This window comes from Apiospora hydei, assembly GCF_038363865.1.
Source record: "Apiospora hydei strain CBS 114990 chromosome Unknown utg000002l_segment0_segment0, whole genome shotgun sequence".
NCBI classification, from domain to species: Eukaryota; Fungi; Ascomycota; class Sordariomycetes; order Amphisphaeriales; family Apiosporaceae; genus Apiospora; species Apiospora hydei.
Genome location: NW_027117361.1, coordinates 1,387,555 through 1,402,333, shown reverse-complemented (window position 1 = coordinate 1,402,333; position 14,779 = coordinate 1,387,555). Strand labels below are relative to the sequence as shown.

The following is a 14,779-nucleotide window of genomic DNA, read 5'->3' as shown; positions in this document are numbered from 1 at the left end:
CACGAGCCGACTAGTGTCCGGTGCAACGTCAAGTTGTGCCGTGAGTACCTATCATCATTCATATGGGCGGTGCAGGCATCGTGACGCTGAAATCATGACGATGATCTTCTGGGTCAGGATAGGTCGGCACCCTCGCACGGTTGGGGGAGATTGTTGATGGATCTCGTGTAATATACCGTCAGCGGCAGAATGTGGATGTTGGTTCGCGATTCAGCAAGTCGCCGAGAAGAAAATGGGAAATAGGGGAGTCATAAATCATGGATAGGCACTTTGGGAGGTGTGCATCCATGTTATGCAGGTATCGTGTTGAACACCGAACATCGGATTCGAACAAGGCAGTGTAAGGAATTGGAACTATGTAACTGCAAGGGCAAGCTTTGCAGGAGGTAGCAATCTACACGTGCGGCAGAGAAGGGACGAGTGCAATTAAAGCCGACTTCATGCGGTTTATGCGAGCTTCGGGAGCCAGCCCAGCCAAGCCTCTTCGCTACACTGCCCGACGACTTTTCTTTTTAGGCATCGCATTACAGCCTGTTCTGGCATTTGATGCACCATCTCTAATGCTGCCAGTCGATCCCTTGGATATAGCTTCCTGCCCCACTGCTAATATGCCCCTCCCAGCCTCCGCCCCCTAGTTTGATAGGCCCTGCAAGAAATAAAATCGAAGCATTGAGAAGGCGAGAGGAACAGGAAACGACCTTCATTTCACAAGTCCGCAACAGGCCAGGCTGAGGGTGATAGTCTGCATGCACGTCAAATTCGTCGATCCATGGGATGCAAACCTTTGTCTCGAGCGGCGTGGCATTGGGGGCTGATGAAGGATGACGATCCAAAGGTATTTGCATTGCCCAAAACGCCCGCCGTTGATGCATAAGGTATTGGCTTTTCGGGCCCTGGCATGGAAGTCCATTTAAGCTACGGCAGGCCGGTTGGAGTGTCAAAGTTTCCAGGAGCCCAGTCTGGCTGTCTGAGCCAGCATGAGCCTGCCGGCCGAGTCAGGCTCGAACAGAAGATTCCATTTGATTCAGATCATCGGCGGCGGGCAGGCGGGCGGGCGGTTATTCAATTGGCACGCTATGATGATGAACGGTTGGCGGTCTTGGACCCTTCTTTTCCGAATGTTTCTAGCAGTTAGTGTTGGCAGTAGTGAGATGCAAGTGTCTCGCTTGAGATGCCTAGCAGGTTAGCAGCCTCTAGCAATTTGGGGTTTGCATTGTGTTGTGTGCTGGTGCTGGTGCAGTAAGAGGATAGCGTTACGGGCACGCACACTGCATGCATGTATTACTTGACCCCCCCTGCTCCACCACGATCATCCACACGCTACATACGGATACAAATGTACACATTGTGCCTCCATAGTGGAACAGAACTCTCCAACTTATTAGGCTGGCGTAGATCTACTGGCCAGGTTTATTATTAAATAAGACATTTGATACAATTTGACCAGGGAGGCTCTTTTTGGTTCGATCCAACAAAGAAGGAAAACGAGACCTTAAACGCATAGATCGGACGAGAATACTCCTAGGCGGGCAGGCGGGCCCGGCGGACAGACAGATTTGATAAACATCTGATGCAACGCCCTAGGAGCGCAACTCTGTTTAATGGTACACGCAATATGTGTCTGGTTGATTTAATAGGGAGCATGCAACCTACCTCACGCTACATACTTTACACGCTCACATGCAGCAATGATGTACATCCAATGCTATTCTGTACATAGACAGGTGGAAGAGCGAGCGAGTGTCTGTTCTCAGTTGACCTCAAGCTCAGACCCGTGTGTGGCCATGGATGGCGAAAAGGAAAGAACAGACAAAGGGAAGAGAGACATGCATACCCATTAGACAGACGGGCAAGACATGGAAGGATGTAGGACACACCGACCTGCAGCTTTCCTTCCCCCCATCAACAACCCCCGTAACCCGCCCAGCATCATCATCATCAACAAAAACAAGCAAGCAAGCAACCAGCATCTTCGCTTGGCGCTCTTTGTTGCGGTTGCAGCTCCAGCAGCATCCAAGATTCGGGAATACCTGACTGTCCACTGCATGCATTCTCCGGGCAGCTGAGAGGCTTGTTCATTGTTTCAGACGGTTCTTGCCTGAAATTTGGTCGAGTCGCTCGAGTTCCACATAATTCAATGTTGAACTGGTCCGCCAATTAATTCGCCTGAGGCCCCCTTTCCTGGTCCTGCCTGCCCTGTCCTGCCCAGCCTGTCCTGCCCAGCACCAGCACCCGCACACTCTCACGCCCCCAGTCGCCATAGTCAGCTGCTTGCGCCTGCATCGTGATTGGACGACGACCGTCCATCCTGTTCCTCCTGCCTCCTGCTCCTGCTGCTGTACTTGACCAAGGTCGGTCAAGGGTCAGCTCTACATATCAACCGCCAATTCCTTCCCCCCGTGGACCCCTTCTTCCAGTTCGCTCTACACCCATCCTGCGCGCTCTCTCCTTCTCTTCTCTATACCTACACATACATACACACATATAACTCGGGCATCCCACGACCCGACCGATACACTGACGGACTGTTTCATTACACCCACCGTACGCATCAGCATTCTTTGATCCAGCAAAGGCCTACTGCAGCTTTCTTGGATCCCTTCTTACGTTTTCAACCGACACAATTACAATCATGCCGGATCCCGTCACCATGAACCCCACCGACGAGGAACTCGACCGCGACTGGCAGCCCAATGGCCGCCGTCCTCAATCGTGAGTTATGCACTCTGCCCGTCCGCTTATGCGTTTGCGACGCGAACCTTGGCTGCGACAGCACAGCACAGCACCGATTGAGCGGACCAGAGACTAACAGCCTATACTCCTACGCAGCACAATTGCCCGCTCCTTTAGCGCAGAGCTTATGGACATCTTCCGGATCGAGAACAGCGTCGCCGACTTGGACGAGCAACTGAACAAGAGGTCCGTTTTCTGAGCTCGCAGCAGCCTGCGCCTGCCTGCCCCTCTGCAACAGTAAGAACGCTAGCTGACCCAGATTCACCCAATAGAAAGGAGAAGGTTACCACCCACACCACGGAACTCGAGGCCCTCGAGAAGCGCATCAAGGAGATGGAGGAACGCCTGAAGCGCAGCAGCGGGACGCCAGGCCAAGCGCCAGCAGGGAGCCAGCGACAGGCGGCCGTCAACGCCGTCGCGGAACAGGACTTGGCCGCCCAGAGAGCCAAGGGTACCTCCAGACCAGGTACGGCCAAACAGCCCCAGCAAGCACCAGCGCACGGAGGGGCCATGCCGCCGACTCCCACAGCCAGTGAAGGTGAATACGAGCTCGTTGACCCCTCCACAGCATTCACCTTTCCCCAATCGCATCACTATGGTAGCAACGGCCTCGCGACACAAAGTTTTACTGACATGGTTCTTGTTTATAAAGATGGTGACCGCGATTCCTAAGCTGCTTTGTTCGTCCTGCCCCTTCAAAGCGTCGACTTCTGCTTGTTGCTGTACAGCTGTTGTACCCTTTTTCCGTTGCTGCCCTTGCGATGCGATTCCTCCCCCCGGCGGATGCACATCGGCTTGCTGGTCGACGTGCCAACAGAATCCCTCATCATTGCTGAAGGTTTCTGGAAACTCGCCGCCTGGACGATCAACATCAACTACAACAACAGCTCAACTACCGGCAATCAGCTACACAACTGGATACGAGACACATAAGTGGCTTCTTACGAACGAAATGACTTTTTTTCGATTTTTGGCATCTCATGGCGAGCGCACTCGACAGCATTGGCTGCTCGTCCCACACACAACAAACAACATATACCCTCGTTTAACTAGAGAGACGATCCTTTTGGTCACCCGTGACGTTTTTACGGCGTCTCATCGTCATATAATATTCCCTCGACAAACTTCTTTTCACACGACACGATTCATTCAAGCGAAGGCCAACTTCTCCAATGGCTGCCCGCTTTTTGAGCAAAACACGACCTCGGGCACATCGAGCATGAGCTGTATGTAACGCATTACACAATATTTAAGGAGGGGAAAGGATGGAAGGGAGGGGTGGAGAGGAGTACGGTTAGCAGGTTTCCCCGTGGCAACCGACCCCGGCAGGTGACTTGGCCCGCCGTTGGTAGTTTTGCCTATCTGAGTGAGTGAGTACGATAGAACGACAGCTTTCCTGGAAAATGAAGCAGAAAGGAAAGGCTGAGGAGTTGGCAAAACTACCACTGGACGCATTCATCATCGTTTTTTTATAGCACAGCATGGTTGTTATTTTGCTGGGCATGCCGTCGCAAACAACATGGGAGAAGGATTATGGATCCGTCCCCCACCACACTCAACTGGTTTCCAATTGTAAATACTGGTTATAGAACACAGGAGAGAGAAAGCTGATAATGCATTTTCCTGGATACAATACAACAAAACAAACACCACTACTACGTCCCAAGCCTGCCGCATTGAAAATGGTATATTTGTAGATACGCGGAAAAGCAATGTTTGAAACATGTGGCGCTAGTCTCTGGTAGCTGAAAACTGATAGAATATTGGGAGTCGGCGTACTGCATTCGCCAGATGGGGACTTTTGTGGCTAGAACAAACAAGCAAATATACCTGTGTCGTGTGAGTTCGGGACAGACTCGAATGTGTAGTGCTGACAAAACATTCTCTCTAGCACGGGTAGTATTGCGATTCGGAGATGTTCGAGCATTGGAGTTGGCAGTAGCTAGATGGCAGTTGGTAATGTGACATCTACTTGGCCGCGTGACTATTGGTGGTAGTTAAGTCATGCGTGGGCGACGACTACCGATGCTCATGTTGTCATTGGCGGATCGCGAAACTGTAAGGAGGTTGCAGAACCGCGTGTAAGTCCTCTAGCACAAGTCACGGCAATAGAAAAAGTGCGAATGCAAGCCGTCGCAAATGGTGTCTTATTATGCCTTCAATCGACTGATCGAATTGATCAGGCCAAATTCCTCCGGAAAATTGCAATCAATGTGATCAAGCCGCGATCATCTAAGCAAATTATTCTCACTCCAGTATTAGACTCGAAGGTATTTCACCAAACCCGTTTGTCCACGATGAAGCATCTCACCCCTCACTGACAACCTACACTATAATCTTCTTCTTGCGCGAGAAGGGAACCTTGTCTCGGCGGTAGTGGCCCAGCTTCTTGTTGGTGGCATCCAGGGGCTTGGGGGCACTTCCGTACTTCTTGTTGCCCACGTCGAACACACTGAAGCCTGCCTTCAACCAGACATCGCCAAGGATACCATCGGGGCTTGAGAATCCACCCAGGGTCTGCAGACCAGCATAGCACTGTCCCTCCATCCAAGGCTCCATTGGCTCATCTTCTCCAACGACGTCAGCGAGCGACTGGAACGCGATGTAGCTTCCGGGAACACGGCCGACGACGCGTTCACCTGTGGGATCACCGATCTCCCAGATGAAATCCGGCGGTGTCGCGTTACAAGGTAGAATGTAACCATAGATATCTTCGGAGAAGTTGGCACTGGGTACAGCTCTGAAGTAGTCTTCGACTGCAGACTCGGGGGCGTAAAGAAGAGTCGTGCCAGTGTCCACGATGACCGACTTGGGTTGGGAGAACTCGTACCGGACGTCTTGGCCAGAAATTGCGTAGCCAGTCATCTGGAGGCCCCAGAAGCCCTCACTGATGTCGACGTCGACGTACTGAATTTCCGAGCCATGGAGGCTATGGTCGATATATCCAAAGTTGTACGAGCCCTTGTCACTGCTATGCCTCAGATCGGCAGTGAAGAGCGGGTCTTTGAGGACTTGGGGGAGGAAGTCAAGGAGAACGTCCATTGGGGGCGTGGTTTGGGCAATGCTGGGCCAAGCAAGCCCGAGGAGGCCCGACATTTTGAACTCCTTGGAGAAGGTGTCTGAGACGTCCTGGGCAGACTCGATAGTCATGTTGTTGATGATTAACGAAGAGCCGAGGCTAAGAGTGTCCTTGTAGACTATGCCCGATGAACTAGAGAAGTCACCGTAGATAATCTCCCAGGTGGCGTTGGGGACGAGCTCCGCGGTGGAAGACTTGCGTGGATCCCAGATGGATTGGCCTTGAACTTCACTCGCAGCGGTGTCGGTAGAGAATACCCAGCTAGACAGATGGCGTTCGTTAGCAGCTATGGCCCTACTAGGGGGGACAACTACGGAGGAGTAGAGAAAGGTAGCCACTCACGAGTCTGAAGATCCCGTATCGAAGTCGAGGTAGAGCTGCTGCGGAGGATTTCCGATACCGACGGGGGCAAGGTAGTACATGTCACCCTCTTCAGCGACAGCCGGGACATCATCGGGCGTTGCGGCCTTGGTCTTGGCCATCTTTGCCATCTTGGAGGTCGCAATCTTCTCCAGCTTCTCGGGGATGGGGATGTTGTACTTGGCCAAGGTGCGCATGTACTGGACACGGGGGTCGACGTGGCCATGACGCTTGAGGCTGGATTTGACAGAGGCAGAGAAGGTAGCGCCCTCAGAGACAGGGACAGAGGCAACGAAGGCCGAGAAGAGGGTCAGCCACATGGCTGCCACCAGGCAGACATGCGTGAAGCCTGCCATGGTCGTCGGTCTGCTTGGACTTGGAGCTGTGGATGATGGGAAAAGTTAGATCAGGTTGGTGGAAAGTAAGTAAAAGAACTGACTGAGGGTGAGGAGGCTGTGAAGGATGTAAAGGAGGAAGTGAAAGCCCCAGATGTGCCCCGGCTTGTCAGTGGAAAGGGCAAACGAGAGAGCTTGGGTTGACAAAGGGACTGCGACTCTTATAGTGTCTCAAACCAGACCAGTTACGTGAGAGGAGTGTGAGATATCGGACCAAAGGAGAAGGACCCAGACCGATAGAGAGAATACCTAATGTCGTGACGCGTTTGCCAAGTCGGTGCCTCACATCAAATAGGATTGAAGGGGGAGTGTTGGACGGAATTAAAGGTGGGATGGGCAGATGTCGTGCAACTGGAATCGCAGAATGCGGCCAAACTTCCACGATGCGGAATGAACCCTCGAGTAGCTCAAGTATGGGACATCAATACATCAGGTGTAGGAAGAAGCAGGAAGGAGCAGTTGAAGTGGTACAGGTACAGACAGGTCAAGCAGTACTCCATCAGGCAGGTACGGGTCCCATCCCCCCATCATGCCATCGCCCTTTCTTCTCGTCCTACCTACGCATCTATCTTTTAGGGAAATCAACAGAACTTCGAATATTACCCTCAGACGATGGATAGACTGGATGGTTAAGTACACAAAGTTCTGATGCGGCCTACTTCCTACATGTAAACAGGTGGTACACTGTAAGTATGTCAAAGGTAATGTGCATCTGCAGTCTGGAGGCCATGGTCACAGCATTCATTATCGCGGCATGCCCATCTGCCCTTGTTGGCGGTCATAGCTCTCAAACAGCCTGCTAGATCCATGGCGAGGATCAACAAATGCCAAACGGGCAGTTTTACAGCCTTCACGATCAGATTACCTGTGCAAACATTCGATAGACTAGGTATCTAGGTTGGGTACCTGCATTACAGTGAACATCGGATGGATGTTCGGATACAGAACATTGGACGAATATACACACACCGTCAATGTTGAACATGACTCCAGGTAAAGAAAGGCTAGGCAGGTAATAGGCGAGCCGTGCCTGTCAAGCCTCGTGCTACCATATAGACAGACATAGCTTGGTTGTATCAAACAATAACAACCATCACAACATCATCGGTTGCTATTCTGTCATCCTTACGTATACGTTGATTCTTCGCTTGCCGAGTGGCAGTAGAGGCTAGTCGGAGCGAATACAGTTGTCACCGCCAACCATGTCATACGTCCACAGGAGCCAACGAACTCTGCTACGTTGAACACCCAGGCAGGCTCCTATATTGTATCGTAGCATTCATCAAGATCTTCGTGTAGAGTGGTAACAACGGGCGAATATTGCCACTATCTAGATACTGGACGTGGAGCCAGTGCTACAGACAGTCCCGGCTCTCCCTTCCCACGGCACGGCACTCCAAGAATGGACGGGGAGAAGGCCATGTCTCGACTGCCGGGTGTCACTTCATTCCCCCCATCACCGATGCGTATTTGCGTGCTGGTCCCGTCCCTCCCGTCCCTCCCCTCCACCCCCCAAGAGCATCAACTCGAACAGGAAATCGTCCCAACGGCTAGCCACATCCGTTTGACACCCAAGCCACCGCAAGGGTAATCCCAATCTACGCACCTGTCTGCCAGGCCCACCAAATGCAGGGCCACTGCAGGCTCACCGCATTAGCATACCTAGCATATGTCGCCGTCCTAGCCCCGTCTCAGGGGCTCCTGCCAATTGGTCCGATTAATCGATGTGACAAACAAAGCAAGGTCAGTTCGACGAGTAGGGCTTCCTTGTACGATGACTGTTTGCCCGTTGTGTGCCAGAACAGAAAAAAAGACTGGTGGCACAGCGCCGTCCCACTCACGTTGTCTGACAACGTCACCCTTCGTTACCTCAATCTGGAGGCTCGGCCTGTTTAGGTACGACCTTGGCAATGGTCCTTCAGGGCACAAATCACCGAGAAACAGAACGAACTGAGCAACCGTAAGCTAGCTAGGTATTCCAGTTACATACTACCCGAATGATGTCAAAGAACGGAGTCAGCAACCTTGGGCTATCTTGGTTACTACCCGAATATGCCAAGTCAAGTGTGAGATAGATCAGAGATAGATCGATCTGTCAGTGTAGGATGATTGCATCTAAAATTGTGTGTTCGTAAAAAAAGTCTATAGCCGTTGTTTTGTTCTACTGACTGTACTTGTATGTACTGTATCACAGCTCGTCGTGCTTGGGCTTGTCCTTGTTCTTCTCCTGCTCCTTGTCCTTCTGTGCCTGCTCGGCCGCCATCTTCTTGACCATCTTCTCGATCTCATCGGCATCTATCGTCTGCTCCGAGCCGGCCGCCGTGCCCGTCTTGGTGCTGCCCGACTTCTTGCCAGACTTCTTGGACGACTTCTTCCCGCCCTTGCTGTCAAAGTTCTTGACCGCCTTCATCGCCAGTTGCATGCCGACCTGCTCCAGCTTCTTGGCCTTCTTGGAGATCTCGTCGACGGTGATGACGGGGTCGGCCGTCTCGGGGAGCTTGGCCTGCTCGGCCAGCTTCTTCTCCAACCAGTCAAGAGTGGACTTGGAAAGATCCGTTATCTCCTTCAAGTCGTCCATGGTATACAAGACTGGGACGGGGCCAACGTCCTCAGGAGTAGCCGTAGTGGTTGTAGATGCAGCGGCGTCATCCTCGAGGCCGTCGAAGTCGTCGGAGCCCTTGGATGGCGCAGCAGTGACAGACGAGGCCTCACCAGACGTCGCGGACGCAGCACTGGCCGAAGCGGACGAAGACCAGGCCTCGGCCTCGGCGATCTGCTTCCGAATGGTCTCGATAAAAGTGGCAGTCTGGTTGAGGGTACCGCGGGTGACTTGACGAGTTCTGGTCGCTCCGACTTCTCCTTGATGCGCTTCTCGACGGGCGACACCATATCTTTAAGTGACTTGAGGCGCGACTTGAGTTCGTCGCGAGTGGCGTCGGCACCATCGTCGTAGAGCCATTCACTAACCTCGCCGGCCTTCTTTTCCAAAGCTGCGCGCTCCTTCTTGGAAGAGGTGGCAACAAAGGACTCGCTGTCCAGAAGATCGCGGACACGGTAGGTGAAGGCCTCAAGCTGGTTGAGAGTCTCCTCACGAGCGCGACGCGACTTGTCTGACATCTCGAAGGCCTTGATACGGGACTTTGCAGAGCCGAGGCCATCCTTGCTGAGCTCGGGTACTCCAGCCTTCTCAAGCTTGAAGTCGACAGGAACGACAATGGTCTTCTTGGGCTTGGCCGCATCAGTCGACTCAGCCGAGGCAGAGCCGGTTTCGGTAGAGGTGGTGGTGCTGGACTCGATCGAGGAAGTAGTGGCGGTATCCGTAGAGGCGGTGGTGGATGCAGTCTCAGCATCTTCGGAGCTTTCTTCGCCATCCTTCAATGGCTGCTGGTCCTTCTTGCCGAACCCAAAGAGGTTCTTGACGCCATCCATGACAGAGCCCTCCTTATCGGTATCCTCGGCTTCGCACTCGACGTGGGCTTTCACTACATCAACTTCGCCATCCTCGCTTCGCAGCTGTAGTTTGACCTTGAACTGGATGTCCTCGTTCTTGCAGCCATTCTTCTCCACAAGTTGTGCAACAGTTGCCGTGAGGTTCTTGGTAGTGAAAGTCTTGGTTTCCTTGTCCACAACACCATCGGCAGAGGGGATTGACTGGTAGAACTTGACAGTCAAATCCTCGTGGTTTGTGAAGGAGACTTCCTTGGGTGTAGCGCCCAAGATAGATCTCTCGGTCCACAGGCGCTGCTGTTGGGCCTTACCCTGAGGGCTGGTCCACTTCATGCCAGCAGCGTAGCCAGCAGCATCTAGAGCCTTAATCTCCTTGACGCGGAAGCTGGGGCTAAGGTCAGCAGCTCGGAAGCCAGCGCCAAATACAGCAGACTCATCCGAGTTGACGTTGCTACGAAGCTTCTCGTTGCCAGCAATCTTCTCAAGCGCCTTCTGGACGAATGGTGTACGAGAAGCACCTCCGTGAAGAATGATGGAGTCCAACTGGGAGACATCCAGCTCAGCAGCATCCAGAGCCTTCTGAACCGCTGCGCCAACTCTTTCGGCGTGAGCCTCAGCCATCTTCTCGAAGTCTGCGCGGGTGATCTTGTACTTGAAATCGATGTCCTCGTACAGACCCTCGAAGCTGCCTCGGCTCTCAGTGTTGGCACTGAGGATATGTCGCAGCTTCTCAGCTTCCTTCAGGAGCTTGGCCACGGCCCGACCGTGTTTCTGGACACTGTCGATCGTAACCGATGCCTTCTTGGCGGCGGGGCTCTCAACAAATTGCTGGACCATATCATCCAGAATGAGATAGTTGAGAGCATCACCACCCAGAGTCCTGTCCCATCCGTTGCCCACGACCTGAACTTCCTGGACAGTCTTGTTGAACTTGCCAACGTCCTTGACGGTGCGAGACTGGAACTTCATGACAGTGGCCTTGGCCGAGCCGGCACCCATGTCGAAGACCATGTGGTACTCGGGCTTCGCGCCCTCGTTGATGTTGGGGAACTGTCTGCTGGTGGCGTAGTTGAGACCAACGGCCATGCCGTCGCTGATGAGTGACAGGACCTTGAGACCGATCAGCTCGGCAGCCATCTGGACTGCGCGCTTCTCCTCGACAGTATAGAAGGGGGGCACGGTGATGACGGCAGAGCGGACAAGGGTATCGGATCCAGCCAGGCTCTCGGCGTTGCGCTGGATGCTCTGGAGCTCCATAGCCAGCAGTTCCTCGACCATCCAGGAGTCCTCCTCAGTGGTGAAAACCTTGCTCTTGAAGGAGACGGTGTCCCGGCCCTTGTACTTCTCCACCTGCAGGGCAGGGTGCCTGGCAAGGTATTCTGACACCTGCGCATCGTCGGCGGGCAGACCCAGGAGGGTCTTCAGGTTGGGGTAGACGTCGCTCGGGAAACGAGCCGAGAGGGCCATGGCATCGGAGCCATAGGCGCGTTCGGGGTATGCACCGGACTTGGGGGCATTCTGGAAGGGCTTGAAGGCGACGGCGGAAGTTTCCTTTCTCCTCGAGTCTTTAGTCAGGACAATTTCGAGGGGGATGCCGGGCTTGACAAGCGTTGCTTTGATGTATTCGGTTCCCAGGTCGACACCGAGGACGGCAGCTATGGCAGAGACATTTGTGGAGAAAAGGAAGGCCACGCAGAGCAGAAGGCTGCGTGGTGACGATAGTTGCACCATGTTGTGGGCGATGCTGTTCGGCGAAGGTGTCGCCTGCTAAAAATGTTGCGAAACCAGCTTGAGCTTGGTGCTGGCGAATTGCAGTAGGAATATACAACAAAGAGGGAAAGAGTCGGCCAGGAGGAAATCCACTCAAAGCGGGCTGCGGGACGTATTATCAAATAAACGTCCAAGCCCGTCGTCGTAAGGAATCTGTCCTCTTGTCGAGACGGTGAGAATCGAAGGATGTAGTAAGTGGTAGGTAATGGGTTACCTAATTCTGGACAGCTATGCAATCCCCCACCAACTAATTATTCACAATTACCATAGCTTTCTGCGATGCCGTCAGAAGAGGACAGCTAATGGCAAGGTGGGAGCGGCAAGGACACAGAGACCCCTACTCGGGACACAATTCTGCCGCTGATTGGCTCAGTTACAGCAGGGGGCCCCAACTGCCACTCTGATTCGGCGCCTGTTTTCCGCTGCCTGCACCTCAACTCAACATTTGAACCTTGTGTTCAATGCAACCTTCTTGGGAAGTACCTATGATGAGTGAGTGGCTAATATAATGCTCAACCAGAACACATCGATAATGCATGCGACTTGACCTAGAGACCAATTGAGCTCTAAGCATCCTTTAGAATTTCTCCAGCCCCGTGTTTTAGTCCAGATGGCAGTGTCTTTATCACACAAATACGTTCGAATTTTCGTACAGCAGCACAGAGTACAAGCAGCAACCCACAATAGCGGGTTTGACTGGGCGGAACGATCGACATCTTATTATTGAGCTTCATCTCCAAAAACAAAGTATATGCCGTCCTGGACAGAAGACAGATTGCAAAGATCACCGGAAAATCTGACACGCGCGTGTTTATGCGTCTTTTCTACGCATACCAAGTAGGTATTCTCGTATTGTAGGTTCATGTAGTATTAGGTATGTACTGCTGTGCAACTCCCCGAGAGCCCGAAACATACCACCGGGAAAGCGGGGCTACAAGGTCCGGAGCCATTCAAGCAGGAGGTAAAAGCAGCTCGTAATCCCGATCTTGGGTCGTCAGATCTGGAGTTCATTCTCTGACCATCATCCCACTTGCCTCCCTCTGTGTCAACGACAGTCCTTTGCTTCTCCGACGAGCAATTGGCTCATTCCAGGTCGAGTTACGAAGTCGTCACAGGGCTTCCATTCAATTGCGACCAGCCGGTATCGTGGCGCATACCTAAACCATCACCATGCCAGAAACCCGGGGCTCAGTCCGGCAGCGCAAGAAGGCGGCGCAGGCCGCCGGCGAACCCGTAGCCGACCCCACGCCCGCCGAGTCATCCGCCACCGAAGAAGCTGAGGAGGTAATCCCCGAGCCCAAGCCTAAGCGGACGCCCAAGGCCCGCCTCCAGGACGAGGACGAGGACCTCGATGGCTACACGCCCTGGCTCGACATCCTGCGCGTCATCACCTTCCTCCTCCTGGCGTCGGCGGGACTGAGCTACCTTATCTCGAGCGGCGAGAGCTTCACCTGGGGCATGAAGCACCCGCCCAAGTATTTGCGGATGAATTGGTGGAAGTCGCAATTTGTACGACTCTATCCTCCCTCCCTGGCCCCTTTCCCACTATGGTTACGAGGAGCTCCAAAATCAAAGCAGCATCACTGATCTGGCTTCAATGATATAGGCAGCCCCCTGCAGCTCACCCTCGAAGAGCTCGCCCAATTCGACGGCCGCAACCCCGAGTCCCCCGTCTACCTCGCCATCAACGGCACCATCTACGACGTCTCCGCGAACCGGCGCACCTACGGCCCCGGCGGCTCCTACAACATCTTCGCCGGCGTGGACGCGTCGCGCGGCTTCGTGACGGGCTGCTTCGCCGACGACCGGACGGCGGACCTGCGCGGCGTCGAGGAGATGTTCCTGCCGGTCGACGACCCGGTCTTCGACAACAAGCACTACTCGGACGCCCAGCTCGCCGAGCTCAAGAAGCTGGAGCGCGAGGAGGCCGAGCGCAAGGTCTTCGAGGCCCTCGAGCACTGGGCCAACTTCTTCGCCCGCTCCGACAAGTACCACAAGGTCGGCACCGTCAAGCGCGAGCCCGACTGGCTCGAGAAGGAGCCCCGTAAGAAGCTGTGCGACGCGGCGCAGCAGCAGAGGCCCAAGAGGAAGGTGCCTGGGCAATAAAGTACTATAGGCGGAGAAAGGGGCAGAAAGAGCAGACGTTAGGGTCAAGTTTCGAAGGTCTAACTGGTATTGTTTGAATAGATGGCGCATGAGCTTCAGGTGCGAGATAATCTAGGCGGCAGTTGTCCGACCTCGACGTATAACCAATGAGCGCGTAGAGGTCAACTTGAAGAGATGACTTGAATCCTATTATTTCTGGCTTATGACAGCTTTGCCTGATATGTACTGCCATTCTGTAGAGCCAAAGGGTATATTCCACAGTGCTCTTTTCCCGGTGCCCTCTTGATTGATATGAACGTCCGCCAGGTAATGGGAACATGAGCGCATTGAGAATAGGGGCGTTCAGAAAGGAATGGAAGTGCTACGCCTTTTATTGACTGACACTGGGAATTCCTCTCTAGTTGCTCAGTTTGACAAGGATGTTTCCATATTGGCAAGATATGCCTCTGGCAACAATATACAAATGTTGAGATGGCAAGGGACTCTGGAGACTATAATATCACCTTCTTTCCTGCCCAAGAACTTCGTTATTGATATTTTGTCTTGTCAAGGCCAAGGACCAAGGGGCCAATGTAGACTGCAATGAGTCCCAGCCTAATATAGAACACTACCGACTACCAAGCTATCCCAGGTAGAGGGCCCTGATACCACAGTGTCGATCGCTGAATTTGGTTAGAAAAAGTGCCACACTGACGCTCCTATGAAGGATGATACAGCATTAACAACTGTCAGGCAGTGTGTATAAGTAAGCAGGAAGTTTGGTTGCTGCATATTCGGTGGAGACCCTCAAACATCACCAGGTGGTTAATGATCTCATGTTCTCATATAGAAAGCATACCTCCAGCAAATATGCAATTGCCTCGAGTGTTCAACTATATCATGATGTTGC

At 53.2% G+C, this 14,779-nt stretch overlaps 4 protein-coding genes across 4 annotated transcripts; 2 read left to right on the top strand and 2 right to left on the bottom strand.

The window, feature by feature from the left end:
* Positions 1-2,632: 2,632 nt before the first annotated feature.
* Positions 2,633-3,405, top strand: PG997_000440 (uncharacterized protein; the record flags this gene model as incomplete). The annotated part of the gene is made up of 3 exons (XM_066804755.1): positions 2,633-2,712; positions 2,830-2,919; positions 2,976-3,405. The coding sequence occupies 3 exons, from the start codon at positions 2,633-2,635 to the stop codon at positions 3,403-3,405; spliced, it is 600 nt and encodes a 199-aa protein (XP_066674528.1).
* A 1,653-nt stretch (positions 3,406-5,058) lies between these two features.
* PG997_000439 (peptidase A1) lies at positions 5,059-6,528 on the bottom strand (the record flags this gene model as incomplete). The annotated part of the gene is made up of 2 exons (XM_066804754.1): positions 5,059-6,073; positions 6,155-6,528. 2 exons carry the CDS (start codon positions 6,526-6,528, stop codon positions 5,059-5,061), a joined length of 1,389 nt encoding a protein of 462 aa, XP_066674527.1.
* A 2,227-nt stretch (positions 6,529-8,755) lies between these two features.
* Positions 8,756-11,745, bottom strand: PG997_000438 (heat shock protein 70-like protein; the record flags this gene model as incomplete). Its single annotated transcript, XM_066804753.1, is given in 2 exon segments — positions 8,756-9,373; positions 9,388-11,745. 2 exon segments carry the CDS (start codon positions 11,743-11,745, stop codon positions 8,756-8,758), a joined length of 2,976 nt encoding a protein of 991 aa, XP_066674526.1.
* A 1,209-nt stretch (positions 11,746-12,954) lies between these two features.
* On the top strand, positions 12,955-13,890 carry PG997_000437 (heme binding protein; the record flags this gene model as incomplete). Its single annotated transcript, XM_066804752.1, has 2 exons — positions 12,955-13,293; positions 13,405-13,890. The coding sequence occupies 2 exons, from the start codon at positions 12,955-12,957 to the stop codon at positions 13,888-13,890; spliced, it is 825 nt and encodes a 274-aa protein (XP_066674525.1).
* Between the last annotated feature and the right edge of the window lie 889 nt (positions 13,891-14,779).